The 20,055-nt window shown below is 41.0% G+C and overlaps 1 protein-coding gene across 3 annotated transcripts in view; it reads left to right on the top strand.

Annotated features, from left to right (window-relative positions):
* pard3bb (par-3 family cell polarity regulator beta b) overlaps positions 1 to 20,055 on the top strand; it is a 321,269-nt gene that overhangs the window by 160,338 nt on the left and 140,876 nt on the right. For all 3 annotated transcript variants that reach the window (XM_053627241.1, XM_053627242.1, XM_053627240.1), the window contains 2 exons: positions 5,684 to 5,869; positions 12,251 to 12,421. In XM_053627241.1, the coding sequence (XP_053483216.1) occupies positions 5,684 to 5,869; positions 12,251 to 12,421 (357 nt within the window). The remainder of the gene's footprint in view (positions 1 to 5,683; positions 5,870 to 12,250; positions 12,422 to 20,055) is intronic.

Genomic DNA, 20,055 nt, shown 5'->3' with positions numbered 1-20,055 from the left:
GCAGCACAATATTTTTTTTTTTTTTTTTTTTTATTTTCAGTGAGAAATGTGACTCTCGTTTAACAGACTTAGCATTCAGTTCAAGCTGAATGTCAGCCTTTGACAAACTGAAACGCCTCGAGGCGAGAAACTTGTTTCTAGTCTTTATTAAAGCACAGTGAAATGGAAAAAACATTTAATGATCATCGCATACCACACATAATGAGCATATTAATTTTATTAATGCATTTTCTGATTTCCTGATGTCCATGAGTGCACTTTAGAGATAAGATCATTCTTCAGACTTTTTATTTCGTTCCCTCTTTTAACTCTGGTGCTCTGTACAAGTGTTTTTTTTTTGTAGGAAGAAAGAGTGGAGTAGTAAAAGTCGATGACCCAGGGTGCTCTCATTTGTCCCTGTTCTCTCTGCTGTTGACTTGCAACTCTTCCATGGGTGTGGGTGAGGTGGTAAATTCTGTCTGGGTTGTGTTTGCTCCTATATGAGGAGGCAGTTTGTAGCATGAATGTGTAAAGCTATGGCTCAAAGCTCACTGAAGGCCATAAACCCAGTTAACCACTTCATAGGAGCCAGGATCGTAACGTTTAGCTTTATTTCTCTCACACGTTTTCAGACCTGGTTGAGTTGTCTAATTAACATGGTCATTGATCGTCTCTGTAATGGTGGCCTGTTGAGTTAGTTTCCCTTCTTGTATGAGTAAAACATTAATGGAGCAGTTTAGTGTCTTTGTCAGGAAAGCGGCTTGAGGCTAGAGTGGCCGTTAGAGCTGTGTGTATGTATTTACTCTGTTTATGGTGTATGTCATCATTGTGCACACACACACACACACACACACACACACACACCTTGGCCTGTTTAAACCTGGAGTCCTGACATCCTTGCGGAAGAACCAGAGGAGCTCCAGCAGATCTATAACAGGTCCACAGTGAAGGACAGTTCCACTATAGCATTGCTTCCTCTTCCTCTCATGGGCTCTCCTGCTTCTACATACAGGAAATTGATGACCTTGTTCTCCCATGTTCTCTTCTCTTCTATTCGGTTGACACTGAGGACACAATGAATGTCGAAAATATAACTGTGCCATCCATAGTGCACATTTTCTTACTCCTTTATTATTATTTTTTTAATCATAAACATTTTTGACATCATATTTGAATTCTACAAGAGTGTAGTCACAATCATTCGGACACATTACGGACATCCTGTTTACTCAAAACTCACTTGAAATGGAAGTCCACTCGCAGTCATTGAACACCATTATGAAGGGTTTGAACTACACTACTATATAATGTGAATGCAAAAAAAAATTCAACCACTACCCTCAACAATGCAATAAAAGGATGAGACAGACAAGAGAGACAGTCTTACTAAAGCTTTTCCATAACACTTTGCATTAAGGTTCCCATACCTAACCTTATTTATCACATTCATTTACATGAATCAGCCATCATCAGTAAATAAAACTAAACCCACGATTACAGTAGGGCTGCAACTAACGATTATTTTTATAATCAGCTAATTGGCCAATTATTTTTTCGATTGATTGGGTGGTGTCGGTATTTACACTCCAATGTGTGTTTTCGGAACAGAGTAATGCAGTGAGTAAATATACCCCGTGTCATGCGCAGACCAACTAATTGATAGAGATTCCTCAACAACGATTTTCATAGTCAATTATTAGTGATTTTATCGATTAGTTGTTGCAGCTCTAAATTACAGATATAAAAATTTTAATTAACATTTTTAAAATTAGCATCATGGTTGTTTTTTTTTTTTTAAAAACTGTCCTCCTCTGAATTCTTGAGATCACAGAGATTTGATCCTGGTCAGGGTCATGGTGGATCCGGAGGCTATTCCGGGAACACTGGCACGAGGCAGGAATATTATATTTATTTACCTTGATGTGTTCAACTTTCTAACACCCAAGGTCACTTTACAAAGACACCGAGTAACACTAATAAACGTACAAAAGGAAGATGAAGAAGAAGAAAAAATTCAGCTGTGATATGAAGGAAGCAATAAAAGTGCAGTCATGGAGAGATTGGCGTAGGGCAATCCACAGTTTGAGAGCCATGGCACTAAAGCACCTGCCACCCATTGAGGAAAGCTTGGCGGATCGTCAGTTCTTCGCAAGGCACCATGTACACACTCATTCTCACCTAGGGGCAATTTAGCATAGCCAGTCCACCTGCCAGCATGTCTTTTGGACGGTAGGAGGCCATTATAAAACCAGAGACTCTGGAGGAAGTCAAACAAACATGGGAAAAGCAGATTCTAAAGAGCTCATGGAAATATCCTACACAAATGCTGTACAAATATGTTTATTGACACCTTGAAAAAGGAGATTACCATTAGACTACCATTATAAGTTGAAATAGCTTTTTATATTACAAGGAAATGTGTCAATTATTATTATATGTGGTAAACACATTCATGGTTTGAATGCAGTAGAAAAAAATGCTGGCGTGTTCCTTTAATCGGTGCCCATGCATATGCTGCTCGATGATGGTCTGCTCTGTATCAGTACATCATAGTGCTCTCAGTGCAAATTCAAGCTTACATGCATGTGTGTTTTTCTTCCTGTTCAAGTGTGTGTGCCTGTGGAGGTGTATGATGGTACGTGCTGGAGCCCATTAGCAGCATTAATAGGTGCAGTCTCTCTGTGGGTTGGGATTGGACTAGCCAGGCTCCCTTTCTCACACCTCATCTTAATTAAATGTCACGTTGGGCTTTTGAAATTCATGCCATCATCAACAAGATGAATCGTGTGTATAAATGTCTAAATTATCGCCCTGAAGTTTGCTCATCTAGACATTTAGCAGTGTAGAGTGGAAGGAGGACGTGTCGGTTGAATTTTATGTGCGGCACGGTTGTTTATGTGAGAAATAACATCCTTATTTTTGCTGCTCAATAATAGAGGGAGATAGTTGAGTGTTTATAAAGAAAAGCGTGTGTCGATTTCAGAATAGTGTAGATTTTCTATGCATATGCTTTTTTTTCCTGACTGCTTAATGACTTTCACCTACAGATTGGTTGCTTGTGGATTTCAGAGTGTATGTGGTTGAATGCCATGATGAGTTTAACAGGAAATGATCAGAACGCTTTGGAGCGGAGATGGAACGCATGGAAACTTGCTCTTGAATAGATGCCAGCCGAACGGAGGCTCTTGCTCCACACGTAATAAAAGACAGCCTTGCTCAGAGTGATGGTGGTAATAGTCTGGCTTATGGATGTTTGGTTTGGAAACATTTGCTCAGTAAATCTTGCTCCAGAGCTGGTGTGGTTCCCCAGAATGGACCTCCTGGCTCTCGACTAGTGAATTCTGGGAGAAGCTGATCCCCATGCCATACCGCAGGACTGCATGGCCTCAATTTGAGCTGAAATGTGTGCTAGCCACAAAAGATTTTCTCTTCACTTGCGGTGCGTCATGTGCTTTCGGCACTGGGCCCTGGTTTCAAGTGGTTAGAGTTATAGCCGCCTTATTTGGACATGTTACGCATCAGTAAAATGTGGCATGCTGCCACATAAAGCCATTGTGCGAGTGTGTCTGTGTTTGGGGGTCTTGGGAGGAAGCCTTTAAAGCCTTTGTTCACGGTGGTCATTGTAGACCACTCAGTCATGAAGGCCATAGCGGACCACTGGCATTGGTGCTCCCTCGAGACACGTCTTACTATTGCTGACTGTCCTCTGGGAGCCTGCAGGGGGTCTCCAAATCTCCTCAGAGTCATGCGTTACCAAATGGAGCTTCTGTTCATCCATGCACGGTGGAGAGAGATGGAGGAAACAGGGAGGGGACAGAGGAAAGAGAAGGAAAGAGGGAGATTTCCTGTCTCGAACAGCTGTGTATGTGCTCATCACTAAACCTTCAGAATATAATTTGTTCTAGTACCTATGGATATGCTCATCCATCTGCTCCTGCTGATGACTCCATGTGTCTCGTTCTTCATTAAGGCGCTCTCTTCACCACATGAGCAGATGCTGGCTATACAGATTAGACACCGGCTGTGTTCGTCGTACCCATCAGTTACTCGGCGTACTAGTTTGAATGACTGCTTGTTGCGAGCAGCTCTGCACACTTCAGCGGAAAGCTGGATAGCCATGGGGTGGATATTTGATTTTAAACGGAGCTCTCGTTGTGGCTTTGGGCTCATAACAGATCATTTTTACCAACTGCAAAGAAACGACGCTGCAGTTTTACCCCTTTTTTTCTGCTAACACATGTCTCCTGTACAAACACTAGCTGATAAACATGTGGTCCAAGCAGAAAACAGTGGACTTGGATGTGGCATGGGATTTTACTGCAGTGTGAGGTCCTGGAGGTCGGGGAGCTGGCTTTTCCCTGTTCACAGAGAGAAGCGAGATAACTGAGCCCTCAACAGTCCATCTTAGTGAGAGGTCCTGGGTGGTCTTGGATCCAATTCCCTGCCACCCCCCGCCCCCACGGGAAACACGCGACCCCAAAACAACCTTGTGATTTTTTTTATTTTTATTTTTTAAATGTCTTGCACCATAAACAAAGTATGACATTTTATTGTGTTTGAACTGCTTTATGACTATGTGACATTGAGGTTTAAGGACATTCTAGGCCACTACTTTTTCCACAAGGTCTCTCTCTCTCTCTCTCTCTCTCTCTCCCTATTCATTTTCCCTTTCTTTTTCTCTACTTAATGACACATAACCCCCCCCCACCCCCCCTTTTCTGCTCAGTGTGTGTTTGTGACCGAGAGAGAGACAGAGTACAGCTAATACATCCTAAACCCACAATCCTCCAGTAAACAGTGATGAACCAGCCCTTGCTGACCCACACACTCTTCGTCTTAGCCCTTCATCACTGCCCAGCTTATCCCTCTATTCCTCCCCCAATATTTACTGCTGCCAAATCTTCAGACTGCTTCAAGGCAGCCTCTAATTTGGATATACACGTCTTATCCTCCAGACTGAGACTGTCTGCCTGACAGTAAGAAGTCCTGGACTTAATAACAAGAAATGAATGCAGTGCAGAGTCTGATGTACTGCTGAAACAGTGGCACTTTTACCCACTTCATTATCTTTGTATCCAGCTCTTATCTTTGTATCATGCATGTTAGTTTTTTCCCTGTTACTGTATAGATCAAATACAGGCTTTCATGTGTTTGTTTTATGGCCATTTTCTCTTTTTCCTTCCTTTCACTCTCTCTCTTTACTTTCCTCTTTGGAAAATAAGGATGAGTGCAGTACAGTCGCACACTCGCTCATTACTGGCCCGTTTCCCTAGCGACACAAGATTGTGTTTTCACTGTGCCCGTGAAATAATGGACATTTTTCTTCCTCCCCTTTCTCACTTTCATTTTCCTTCCAACCCCCCCCCCTCATTTTGAAAGAAAATTTCTCTAAAAAGATGTACAGGTCATTTCAGGAGCATTATGGCGAGAAAATGAAAAAAAAGAAAGAAGAAGAATCAAAAAAGGAGGGGGAAATCCAGCAATGCTCAGTGCGCATTGGGGCCTCTATAATGGAGAATGGATTATGGCTCTAAATGACCCCAGAGCTCTTAGAATAGGCCGCCTTTCAGAAAGGGAGCATGAAAAGGTTGTGCTATTCTCTGGTAAAATAGGGTACTTTTATGTTCAAATGGAATGACCTCTCTCTCTCTCTCATTCTCTCTACCCCTCTCTACCCATCTCTCTCTCCATCTTTCTCTCCCAGAAAGAGGAACCGATACGTGCTGTTCTGCCTGAGGAAGGGAAGGAGCAGCTGATGTTCGAGGTGCCTCTGAATGACTCGGGCTCTGCTGGCCTGGGTGTCAGCCTTAAAGGCAACAAATCTCGTGAGACCAGTGAAGACCTGGGCATCTTCATCAAGTCCATCATCCATGGAGGAGCTGCTTATAAGGTACTGCAGCTAGTGGACTTTTAACACAGTGACTCAGTTTACATGTAAAAAAAAAAATTTGACAAAACTGTCGTTCAACATGTGTTATTAACACAAGACAAGATTTAAATGTTTCCATGGCTGTTATTCTTTTACCTAATGATAAATAAATTCCCCACCTTGTCTGATCTAGATTGGCCTTAGTCAGGTTAGTGTGCTTTGACTTGAGTGAACATGTTTTTTTTTCTCTGACTGAAAGATGTAGAAGGAAAAAAAAAACAACAACAACTAGTGAGTGACTGAAGTGACATGCAGCCATGATAATGGATAAAAGAAATGGATGTTGGACCCGTACCAAAAAGCATAGCTACATGTCAGTTGCATTAATGAAGAGAGATGAACTCTGAGCCCACAGGTTAAACAGGGCCTCTTAGTGGAAACTGTCAATAGCCTAATGACCTGCAACAGTTGCAGCTGGCATTTTCCCTTGACCCCTGACCTCAATGGCCCTTGAATTTGACCTACTTAAGCAGATAGAGAGGCTGTTAGCAGGGTGCTGGGTGGACATGGGGACTCGGTATATACTAGAGGACAGAATGCAGAGAAATAGACCTCAGATGTACAGGAACTACACACCATCGTTATTGATTATCCCTCTTGATTATCTTGTCTTTTAGATGGGGGGGGGGAGTTAGCTGTGGATATTGAGACACGCAAATAATTAGCAACTCCTCCATTTCATCTAGAGTCGACATGTCCTTTCTACATCACATAAGAGCTCATCTTATTGGTTGTGCTTTTAACAGTTCCGTGTAAACTGGCTCAATGTTTAGTCTGAGTAAGCGTTAAGCCAAGACGTCAAAATTGAAGCAGTGCATGCCACCCAAGGCGATGTTGCATGTCAGTCAAGCCCCAACTCTGTTCACTCTGTTTTTCTGTCTTGTTTTTGTGTGTATGTGTGTGTGTGTGTGTGTGTGTGTGTGTGTGTGTGTGTGTGAATTATTAGGACCAAAATGTCTTGACTATTCTAGGAAAAACCATGAAATAAAACTCATGGGTAACCTATTTGGCCCAACAAGATAGTCTTGATAATGGAAAGTGCTTTTTATAAAAGCCGTGTGCTTATTTTTTTTCCCAAACCTGAAAAAGTTAAACCATTTTCTGAGGATTAAACCATTTCCTGTGGTCAAGGTTAGGGTTAGAATAAGATGTCGATAGATGCATATGTTGCCCTATGATGGGTTGGCACCCTGTCCAGGGTGTCCCCCGCCCTGTACCCCTAGTTCCCTGGGATAGGCTCCAGGCTCCCCCGTGACCCTGGGTAGGATAAGTGGTATGTAAAATGGATGGATGGATACATATGTATGTATATGTATGGCAGAAAAACAAACTGAGTCTGCTAATATATACTACAGCCTGGTAAGTGTTGATTCATTTTCTATAATAGCAGCTCTGATAGTATAATTCATGCCCTCATTGTAATAAGTAATCTAAAAAGTTATCTATAGCAACACATTCAGGAAAAATTTATAATAGGTCATTATGCTAGGTTTCCTGCTAGGAGAAGTTTATTGGACATTTATGGAAGGAATCTCGGGTCTCTATGCTTTGTAATGGTCAGTTCCAGACATGGGAGAGTTTTCAGGACAGAAGACTTTACACTTTTCAGTAACAAGACAGGGTTTTTTTCGTCTTATTAATTATTCTCGAGAGAGAGAGAGAGAGAGAGAGAGCAAGAGGAAAAGAGATGCTAGCGAGGCTGTTTATAGCTGCTGTAATGTTATGGTTACTATAAATGGTTAAAAAGCATGATGTTTCATTCACTGACAAATTAAGAATTATTATTATTGGCTTATTATTAAATCGCTGTGTTAATAAGAGGAATAAAACCCTTCGGGACATGCTGTTTTATAGGAAAATAATTCAGTAATACACCCCTGGCAAGCGTTATTTTCCTGCAACATGATGTTTGTTTTTCCTTGCTTATCATATTCTAATGCAGTGTCATTTTGTTATTCAGTATATTTCTTTGAATATAACTGGAATAAAAAGCCACACACAAGATATTTTGATATTACCAAATAATCTCTTTTAATTAACTTCCATTTGGAATGTCCTGATAAAGAAAGAAACCACTGGTGCACTAACATCTGGATATGGAACGGGTCAGCCAAGGAAAACAGCAGCAGTTGATGACAAACACAAAAGTTCTGGAACCGAGATTAACCTCTACCAAAGTGTGGAGAAAGAATGGATCTGCTCATGATCCAAAACATACAAGCTCATCTGTGAAACATGGTGGAGGTAGTGCCATGGCTTGGGCTTGTATAGCTGCTTCTGGAACAATCTCACTAATCTTTATTGATGATGTAGCTCATGATGGTAGCAGCAGAATGAATTCAGAAGTCTACAGAAACAATCTGTCTTCCAATTTATAGAGAAATGCATCCAAACTAATTGGGAGGAACTTCATCATGCAGCAAGACAATGATCCAAAACACACAGCAAAAGAGTTCATCAGGGGAAAACGTGGAAGGTTTTAGAAAAATGCAACTGTATGCGTGTGTGTATGCATGTTTGTGTATGTCCCCCAACTAACAACATTCACAGCATGTAAGGCTGATTGTGAATCGAGGCTGATAATTATTCAGCATCCTAATTTAAAAGTATTGATGTATTGATCATTAGTGAATGATCCTTGATGAGTTCCCCTTCTAAAGGCTCCTTGTGAGAAGTTTGCTAAATACAGGCTTGCATGCATCCTGTTTCTCCATATGTGCAGTTTGGCAGGGGGGGAATGTCACACTTTATTTTCCTTCATCATCCTCCTTATGTTAAATCCATGTGATGAGAGGATCTAAAAATACCCAGTTATGAAGGAGGAGGTGTGTTTGTGTATGTGTGAGCATGTCTCTACGTCTGCAGTGTTTGAGTTTACATATAAAACTGAGAGCTTCGTTATGTATAAATGAAAGAAGAGAGTCTGATCAGGTCTGGAGTCGGAGCACTTTGGTGATGCCAGAAGCACTTAATAACTTTAAAGGTGCCCTTTCACTCCCTAAACTCTCATATCAGCCAGGGTAGCAGTCAAGACTACTGTAGCAAGGAGAGGTAGAGAGGGGAGCTGTGTGTGTGTGTGGGGGGGGGGGGACTAAAAGGCCTGTTGTTCCTAATGTAGCCCCTGATGACACTATGCTGTAATTACAAAGCAGAGCTAGTGCTAGCTTCAGCGCATTAACGCTAATTAAAAACTCTCTGTGCCCATGCTAATTAGCTGGAAGTGTCCCGAGCCTGTGGGTGGGATGTGTCTTCTCCCTAGGCTTGTGACGGAGAAAGAAGATAGAGAGAGAAAGAGTGAGCAGACAGGGTGAGAGGCAACCATAACTTGCAGATTTACTGATACAGCCACTCAAATCGCAGGTTGCAAAGCAGATGGAAAATACCAAAAAAGTAAAAGACTATATCAGATCTGCCAACCTTTACACATTTTGCGTAGGAGCTCAGATTTTTAACAACATAGAAGACTGGAACATACTCAAAAATACACCAAAAGTGCTGCTTTCTTTCTTTAAAATAATAATAATAATAATAATAATAAATAGATGAGCTAATGAACATTTTCACAGGTATTTTGAACTCTCCAATATTACTTGCCGCTCACTGGAAGCCCTTTCCATCATCTCACATTAGTGATCATTTGGTCAGTGCTCGCTGTACTTGATTGATGCACTGATGCGGTGCCCTTGCATTCTGCCAAGGTGAAGGGAGAATGTTTTGCATTCATCAATATGAAGTAAACTCCATCAATGCGATAGACTTAATGGGAGGCCACAGAAAATGATGACACATTCAGTTTTCGGACCAAAAGAGAGCGAAAAAGTATCAAATCGATCACGTTACGAATAATAATAATTGGACTTATAATTAGACCGAGATTAAGAACGCTGTTTGTTGGCATTGCTCTCTTGCCCCGGCGAGGACATGGAAGTATTCAAACAATTTGAGCAGCAGATCCACCATGAAATGTCAGGCACTTTACGCTCATACGCGGGACATTAAACAAGAGATTTGTAAAAGGATTACATTGAAAAAGCACAGTGTTATGCTTGAAGTTTGAATTCGTCTGGCCTAAAGAATCATTTTTTTGTCACTCATCATTCCTCATGTGTCAGAGCTGGAGTTTCCTGTAAAAGATGTAATCAGCTGTGCATTAGAGAAACCAAGAGGAGACCGGCTGTGTGTTTGCTGTTGTTGTTGTTTGTTTTGATGTCGTACCATCACAATGAAGGATTTCTCCTTTCCATTCAATATCAATGGATGACGTTAATAACATGTCTGTTTTCATTGCTATTTGTTGTTATGGAAGCAATGAGGTGAGGAAATATAAAGAAAAATAGCTTATCAACACTCTTAGAACGTTGGAACCCCGTGTAATGAATTATGTTTCGAGAACTTTCACATCACCAACTCTTTTGAATATCAACAGCCTCAGAAGCACTTTGCTTGCATAGCTGATGAAGGCCTTTTGCCCAAAATGTCCTGTTTCTCCAGAACCTCTGTGTAGTTCATTTAACTTGACTAAATCTACAGTAATTACACTCAACTTAGGACACACTCCGCTGTTATGCATATTTTATATATATATTTATATATATATATACATACATACATATACACATGAGATATGCACCAGTCTGACTCCAATCTGATGCTCAGTATTGGGGCTGAATCTGGATCTGACTGAGATTAGTATTTGATTTGATTTGATATATTTTCCCATCTGAGTCACCGAGCTGTTTTATTCTTTGAACAGATGTTTAACTGTCTTCACACATCTCAGGCATGTGAACACAGGAAATACATTGTGTTAAAGTAGGCCAGCTTTACTATTGGTAATGAAAATACATACAGCTATATTAATGAATCCCTTATCATAACAGTTTCATGTATTGTTCATTATCCTAATCAAAACTGACTTGAGTTTCCAAACATTTTGGGCAATGTAACACGAATTATTGGTAACTTGCTAAATGACTGAAAATGTGGACTGACTCATTTTGGTTCAGTTAGGAGTCTGACTCAGATGCTTCTTTTTTTTTTTTTTTTTTTTTTTTACTGAACCCTCTGTGTCCTTGCCATCATTGTTTTAACTCAGATTAGAGATTTCTTTCTGTATGAATCACTCCATTTAAAGGCATGTAGCTAATTTTTACATTTGTATAATAAGCCAGTAAAGAAGTGCTGTTGCTTTCTGTGGTTTTGCTGTGCGTATGTGGGTGTGTGTGGGGGGTGTGTGTGTTTCAGCGAGATGTATTGGTATCCTGCTGGGTCTTTTTTGCTTAATGAGCCATGTGCTGCAGGCTGGGTAGTGTTTTCACACCCAAGGGGCGTTTCGCTCTTCTCTGCTTCCGACAACTATGACTTCTCACACACATCACAGCTACTGGTCAGATCACACCCTTTCCATTTGTTTCATAATCACACCCTAATGGGTCATTTTAAGGTGAGACAGTGTCAAAAAACAAAGCAGGGTTGAGAATCGTAGCAGAGATAGGGGACACGTGATAGGACGGGTTCGCTTTTTGACTGTTTGACAATAAGAGCTTGTCTCATTTCCCGTGGTGTCAGGAGCACAGATCTGCTCAGCCAGAGGCCACTATAATGATCTCTACCATCTCCAGCCAAGCAGCCACACTCATACAGCTACACCTCATTTAGCCATGACGACTCCATCAGGACACACAGTTAATGACCAAGGATATGGGTCATTGAGCCTGGGACTCTGTGTGCGTGTATGTGGACATGTCATGTGTGTCTGTGACTGTTCCTGTGCATAATTGTGAGTCATGGCTGTATCTCACTAAAAGACACAATTATATTACACATTTGTATTTGAATCTCATGTGTACAATCTCATTATACATTATGACAGTGTTTGTATTCCGCAATGTAACTACGTTGTACTTGTAATTACGAAACGCTCATTGAGGTGAATGTTGCCAAAATATGACATCTAAGGAATAAAACATGACAAGGGTGTAATGTTATAGGATAATAAGCAGCAGGGTGGTGTGAATACTGTTATCTCCCTAAAGTTGATTATTTTCCTATAATGTGTTGTGTTCTTTTTATACCACGTCAAAATGGCGGTGATATTTCTTTTAATTAATAAAAGAATGACACCTCATACTTTTTCATCAGTCAATAGTTAGTTAGTGCTGTGGAACATCCTTAAAACAAGTTGTTATCACTTGCTAGTCATTTCCTCACCAGGCTCTCAAATATTTCTCTCTCTCTTTTGAAGTGAATAAGACCAATACAAATGGTAAGGATGTTCCTACAAATAGCGAGAACCTTCCGTGACGTGTACAAAGCTTGTTCTTGCTGTTCTTGTTTGTGCAGGATGGTCGTCTGCGTGTCAACGACCAGCTGCTTGCCGTGAACGGGGAGTCACTCTTGGGAAAGTCCAACCATGAGGCCATGGAGACGCTGCGCAGGTCCATGTCCATGGAAGGGAACCTCAGAGGGATGATCCAGCTCGTTGTTCTCCGTGTTCTTCCGTCCTCCAACCAGGTAGGTCCAGAGTGCTGTTAGCTTAGTTTCCTGACCTACTGTAGCTATACTTGCTCATCGTCTTTCTGTACCTTCCTCGCTCCTCTGAAGCACCTGCCGCCCCATTGAGCAGTTCAGTCACAGGTGTTGATTATTCATAGTTCAAGTGCTTTTTCCTCGCCGTGTGCAGAGGTTTTCCTTGACTGATGTCAGAGCTACGCCTCCAGGGGAAGCAGTATCACTGCACAGAGGCACAAAGGCGTTTTTGTGAGCTTATCAACCATCATCGTGTGTCGTTTTTCTGCCGAAACCCACGCTCGAGTGTGCGAGTGCAGAATTGAATAAGGGAGGGGACAGTGGAGTGTTAGTGCTGCGTGTCAGTGGAATTAGAAAGGTGGGATGAATACTGTGAGGTGCAAAGCAACACACACTTCTAAGCCGACTCTGGCTTCCTCGTTTGTTCTTTCTTTCTCTCTGGACTGAACCTTGCTGCCGATCTCTGTGTTCTGCTGCTGCTACTTCGCCTACACATGAATACTAACCAGCGGTACTGTTTGATCCATTAAGCCCAGAGTTTAACACATTCCCACTCTGAGGGCACGGTGGAATGCAGTTTTCTTCACTCAGGCAGCACTCGCACACATCCACACTCCCATAACAGTAGCACTTCAGAGTGTTCACTACTGCTTTATTATGGTTAACCCGTTTAATCCCAGGTGTCAGCGTTATGTCATTTTGGTGGCTGACTGAATGGCATACACTTAATTGTTGGCTTTTATCATGTAAGAATGATTGAATGAGTAAATAAATGGTGTTAATATATTAAATCTTGTCATCTACATGTTTTATAGATTTGGCTACATTCTATAAATTGCAATCCAAATAACAATAAATAATACTGTGTTCTGTGGTTAAAAGATTTTATTGACTGAGTTTACATTTACAAAGTGCTATTTGTCCCTATGCTGATTTCTTTTGTTTTTGTGTATATCTCACACTAAATAGTTTTAGATCTTCAAATGAAATACAACATATTTAAATGTTTAAATATTTATTTATTTATTTTATTGAAGCACGCATATATATAAACACTTACTCCTATGCTTTGGATCATTGTCTTGCTGCATAAGAGTTTCTACTTATGGATTGAAGACCGAACATTCTCCTTTAGGATTTTCTGGTAGAAAGCAGAATTCATGTTTCCATTAATTATTACAAGTTGCCCAGGCCCTGAAGCTGCAAAGCATCCCCACGCCATCACACTACCACCCCCATGCTTGACCATGCTTTGTGTTCAAGCACAAAACTGTCTTGCCGAGCACACGTCGATACCTGACGCAGAAGAGGAAGGTACCCCCCCCCCCCCCCGCAAAGAGTACCTCAATATCCCTCTCTCTTCAAAACATTCTCTCAGTGTTGCTTTCTATACTAAATGTCATTGTTTCTTTGTCTCTTCCCTACAAATGTTTCACATCTCTGCTCACCGATAATCCACTGATCGATAGTTCATTGTATTTATTTTGCACCTGGCATATATTTGCATAGAAGTATTCTTGACCCATAAGTATGTGAATGCTATTGTTGTGACTTTGATATTCAAATCATTACTTATTTAAAAAGATTATATTGTTTAAAATGAGAACTTTAAGTATTTAGCTTTAAAGAAATATTTGTTGCAGTGGCGATTTCACCAAAGTGCCTATGTGCTTTAACTTTGATGGAACATGTTATATCAACAATATTATATATCAGTTGCTGTGAGCGCTGGTGCTAATAGATATTATGTATTAATTTCTGAAAAAAAAACTGACAATTGGAGGCAATATATATGATTCAATTTTATTCAAGTTCACAGAGAAATTGTAAGTAAAGAGGAAAAAACCTTCATGATACAGCTTCAGCTCTTGTATCAGTCGATGGAACGCCCCATGTTAACTATGGGGTGTATCCAATATTGGCGTCTTTTCCGTCGTCTTTCCTCATTCAATAGAACGATAATTTCTTCGTCGCTGGTGCTGCTACCGCTGCTGCTTGAAAAATCCATTTTCTGTTAGCCAGTTTGCAAAAAGTGTGTGAACGTGTTTTTTTTTTTTTTTTTTTTGCAAACACGTAAATACAGGTTCTCTTCTTCTTCTCAGTGATGAGCGGGTGTCAGAAACGGAACGTTGTGCAGCGCCACCTTGTGTACCGGGGTATTTCTGCTTTTCAGTAAGCGCCATCTACTGTCAGGGAGTGAATTTGCACTTTCATTCAGCACGTCGCCCGCGTTTAACACCTGGGTGTGAACACACAAAAACACGGCGAAAAACGGACCGCTGTGAAACGTCCCGGTGTAAACTGGGCTTTGTAGTGAGCTGTGCCTGGTCCCTGTCATGGCCTTTCCCATGATTCTCTCTGCTGTGGTGAAGATGTAAATGTGGCAGCACAGTCTTATTAAAATCAGTTATGGCCTTATTTAAAGATTCTATCTTCCAAATATGGTAGGTGTCTCTGTATATAGCATGCACAGATAGTATTGATTTGCTAACATCATAGTTTTGAATAACTCTTCCACTACTCACATGGAAAAATGTTCACACGAAAGCAAGACAACTTCTAATTTAATTCATCACCATTCTGCGATTAATATTTGAACAACTTTGGAAAGTTAAAACAAGTTCACCACAGGCATTGAATGGTTTAAGGGCATTTACTAGGTTGATTAAAATGTTTGTAGGCTTATAAGCTTTAAAATATGGGCTTATGAAGTTGTGATATTAGACTGCATGCAGAAAACGTTTAAAGATTAATGGAAATGGTTTTCTGGTTCGAATGAACTGAATCTGATTCCTGGTTCTGCTTGGAGGTAGTAAATTCTCCTAAAACCCACAAGGCAGTAAGAAAAGTGTTTGGGGCAGACACCTCACCACCCTTCCACTTTCACCTCATCATCAGTTCTCCCGAGCTTGTTGGAATTTGCCTCCAGCTGAGTGTTAAAACGTGCTCTCCTCCCCCTGCATCTGTCTCAGAGGACGCCCATATGCTCGTCTCGGGGCACACAAACGTACACACACAATCAGTACCTCGACACAATCGGTACCCCCTCCTCAAAGCCTCCAGCTGCTCCTAAATGGTGTGTAATTAGACTGGACACTGAAGCGGCCCCTGTGGCCAAAGGAGTGATTCTTACTGCAGACCCTCTGTGTGAAGCTGGCACTCTTCCTAAAATTAATGCTTTATGGGCTGTGGAAGAGCAGTCCTTGTCCTCAGTGGGGTGTAGCAGGGGGAAAGGGGAGTTTATGGGATGCTGTTATTCCCCTGTGTGTAGACTGGGTGTGGGCTCAGAAGATGGTAGCACGGGTAGAGGACTGAGGGGATGAAATAGTGGATGGGCAGTTGTTTTTGTGTGTGTGTGGGTGGTGACCTTCCAGAGACCACAGTACTGGTATGTCAAGGTGTTGCATCATGGAGGATGGACAGACTGAGGATGAGTCCTGCCTGCAGAGGGAAGATCATTACTGACCAAATGTTACCAGTATAGTATAGAATTCCCTAACCATTTTATTTATAAATGTTTTAATGTTTAATATTGCACATGTTGATGTTACCTGGAACCTGTGGAGTAATATTGTAAACAAGTTTGAAAGAAAAAAGGGCTAAATAAAATTATTTTAGTGAATAGTATACAGTGGTATAAAGTGGAATTGTAGCTGATGCAAAAAGCCCTAAAAAATCATGAATCTGTGACCACAGAACAATAGCACTTAATGCATTTTTTTATTACCATGATTAACCGTGACTGAAAATCACATTTCCACTTATACAGGTGGTCTATGAAGTTCATACTAGATTCTATCTGCTGTAATTCCATAATACTTTTACCACATAAAATGATGAGGTGCCTGTTCTCCCTGTGTCGGTGTATGTTTCTTCTGGTTCTCCAATTTTGTTCCACTGTCCAAAAGAACATGCCAGACAGGAGACTCTAAATTGCTCCTAGGTGTGAATGAGTGTGTAAATGTACAGACGTCCGACAGCGAAAATGAAAAACTATCGTGGTGTATCAGCAAGTTGTCAGGCCACTACGAGCTGCCAGAACAGCTTTAATGCACCATGGCACTGATTCCACACGTCTCTGGTACTGTACTAGAGGGACGAACATCATTCTTTCAAAAGATATTCCTTCATCTGGTGTTTTGATGATGGTTTTGTATTGATGTAGTGACTGTAAAGGCCTTAGTGGTTGATTTGCATCATTTTAATCATCATCAAATTGTTCTCTGAGTGCTCATGCCCAGTGGATGTGGGCGGAGTCATTCTGGAAGAGACCACTACCATCAGGATAGAAATGTTTCAGCATAAGATAAAGGTGTTCAGTCAGAAGAGCTTTGTATTGGTTTGCAGTGAGTGGATTCAAACAATGCAGCAAAAATACCCCTGTGTGTGTGTGAGAGAGAGAGAGAGAGATTTTAAGGCTGTATTCACAACTTTTTAAAAAAAAAAAAAGTTTTCACTATGGCACTGATCAGGATAAAGCAATTACTATAGAAATGGGATCTCTAGCGATACCTGTAAGGATATGTGTTTGTATATTGTGTCTTAATCTAAGTACTAGAAGTCTGTCTTGGAGTTATCATTAAAATGCATCTGCATGTTATTTAGCGTTCTCCAGAGTGCGACCCTGCTTTGTGAAATTCAGTCCTCCAAAACAATTTTTTTGTCCATTATGTGACTCAGCGTCACTAATTATAAGAGCTCTTCCAAACACATTAAAGCATAACACTTTCCTCTGAGTTTTCTAACTACCTCTCCAGCCGACACGTAATTGTGAGAAGAAAAAATAAATTGCCGAGAAAGGACCAAAGAGAGAACCTCAGCTAAAATACTATACAATGCATAATGTGAAAGGTTTTTTTGTTGTTTTTTTTTCGTCTCTCCAGGCTCAGTGCCTTTAAGCAGCTGCCACATCTTATCACATCCTTTTCAGCAGCACCATCTAAACACCTGTGTGATAATCCTATTACAGTGCAGGCACTAATCATGAGGAGCGCCCAAGAGGGAAGCTGGAGGAGCTGGAAGCACCAACATTCCTCCGCTCCTCCCGGTCAGAGGGCAGAGCTGCCCAGTGTGTGCCAGTGCTGCAGGGGGCGAGTGGACCTGCCAGCATGCTTCTGTTTTACACAGCAGGATGAAATGCACCTTTTGTTGTGCTAATTAAGACAGAATTGGAGACTGTTGTGGCTTGTTCTGTCCGGATCCTGGAGCTGAGAGTGCACGCACGCACACACACACACAGACACACACACACACACAAAGACACACAGAGGAAGGCACAGGCCATGGGAACTGTACCAGAATACTGTTACCATCACCCCCACCCCCGTCCCACCCCAGCTTCTAGTTTAACACAGAAATACAAGTGTCAACTGATTAATGTCCTTGTAGGCCAAGCAAAGCTCGCTGTTTACATGGAACAGAACAGAAAGCTGCACAGGAAACTGTAGCACTTTTTAAGAATATATTAAAATCAAGAACTATTGTTGATTTTAATGATCACGAATGAATGAATTTGTGATGCAGTCGATACTTTTAAAAGTGAACGGTGTTGTAATGACGGTCTGTGTTCTGTGATTAATGGTGAATTCGTTTTTATACGTAATTATAAATATGTAACACGACGTACGAGAACCTTTCTCTTATTCATTCACTCTCACTGTTTTTATTTCTCTTATTCATTCTCTCTCTCGTTTATTCTCTAATTATGTGATTCATTCTCTCTCTCGCTTTCATTCTCTATTTCTCTGATTCTTTCTCTAGCTCTCTCATTTATTCTCTATTTCTCTTATTCATTCTCTCTCTCTCTCATTCATTCTCTATTTCTCTTATTCATTCTCTCTCTCTCTCATTTATTCTCTATTTCTTTTATTCATTCTCTCTCTCTCTCATTTATTCTCTATTTCTTTTATTCATTCTCTCTCATTTATTCTCTAATTATCTGATTCATTCTCTCTCTCTTTCATTCTCCATTTCTCTTATTCATTCTCTCTCTCTGTCTCTCTCTCTCTGTCTCCCTCTCTCTCTCTCCATCTCTCTCTCTCTCTCTCTCTCTCTCTCTCTGTCTCCCTCTCTCTCTCTCCATCTCTCTCTCTCTCTCTCTCTCTCTCTCTCAAACACACACAAACATGCTCTCGACTGTCTTTCATTCTTTCTCCTTTTTACTCATCCTGTTTTTTTTTTGCTTGTCTTTCAGTGAAGGAAGAGAACCCCTGACCAGGCTGGTTCCCTCCCTGTCTTTGTCTCTATGCTCATTCAGTCAGTAATGATATATATGGAGCCTTCTCGTATAGGGTTATATATATAGAACCTGTAAGGGTTCTATATATGAGCAACAGAGAATCTAGAAAAGATTGAATCTTTCTACATGCGTGACTTAACTGTTTTTCCTTTCACTGAAGTCATAACTTGATATGTTTGAAACCCCTCTCGTGTAGCATAATTCAATCCGACTGCACCTCATCAATAGAGCTTAACACCAATTTGTTGAGCATACCAGTTCTGCATAAAAATGTCCCGAGGTCTTTTGCTGTGCTCTTGATTTTTTGCTGCATCAGCCTGTGGCTACAGATGCTGTCTGTCAATTCTGGGAAGCTCTGCATGCCTTAAGCGTCTCTGATCTTTGTGATCTTTGGATCTTGTGACATTGCGACAGCAGCAGCAGCACATTCTCCCTTCTTGTCGTCATCCCTTCATCCCTTTGCTTTCCGCTTTCCACTTTCCACATACTGGCTTGATTTGATGTAGACTCTCATAAACTCCCTGACTGATGCGCTTGCATTTCTTGGCATGTAAAAATATATGCTCTGTTTTTTATGAGTCAGATATATATATATATATTTTTTTTCCAGGGCTCTCTTCTCTCATACACATCTACCTCTTCACACTGCACTTCCCCGTGGACTTGATTCCTGTAGTGTTAATGTAGCCTGTCCACCTTGCTCCTATAAGGTGCCGAAAATGAGAATGTGGCTCTTATGGATCGTAGACCCTGATGATTCAGACTTTGCCGTGCAAGTGTTCTGCATCGCATGATACCAAGGGATTATGATACAGACTTTATTCCAAGATTTTATTCTATCATAGTTTTTCATGCCTGACCTTCATTTAGGTAAATGTTAAGCTATATTTTCCTCTAGAGGCCCAAGACAGACTTCACTACCTCAGGCTGTGTGAGAGACGTGCTCCGTCAGTCACATAGGGGAAAACGGGAAACCTTTGAACGACGAAGAAATGAAATACTGCACCAGAGCTTTCCCACTAACAGTCATGTAACATACTTGAAGAAGGAGAACTGCCTTCCCTGCTAACATGAGGCATCCATTAACCACAGCTCCTAATTAATATATGTGCCTGCCATTTTGCTTTTTTTAATGATCCACAATTAACCAATTGCAGGAAGCTTGCTCCGTCTTTGTACAAGCCATTAGATGGGATATCTGATGAGATTGCAGCTGCTGCTCCAGAATTTTAAGTCCGCCACTCCTGTTCACATATTTCACCATGTACTGTACATTGACAGGGCATGATAAAGTGGCTTTCTGTTCTCTCTGAGAATTAAATCTGGGCACATCAGACACGAAGAATTAATATTTAATAGCCAAAGCCTGATCCTAAAACCT

Source organism: Ictalurus furcatus, chromosome 6 (assembly GCF_023375685.1).
Source record: "Ictalurus furcatus strain D&B chromosome 6, Billie_1.0, whole genome shotgun sequence".
NCBI classification, from domain to species: Eukaryota; Metazoa; Chordata; class Actinopteri; order Siluriformes; family Ictaluridae; genus Ictalurus; species Ictalurus furcatus.
Note: the sequence above shows the minus strand (reverse complement) of the source record. Positions and strands in the feature narration are given on the sequence as shown.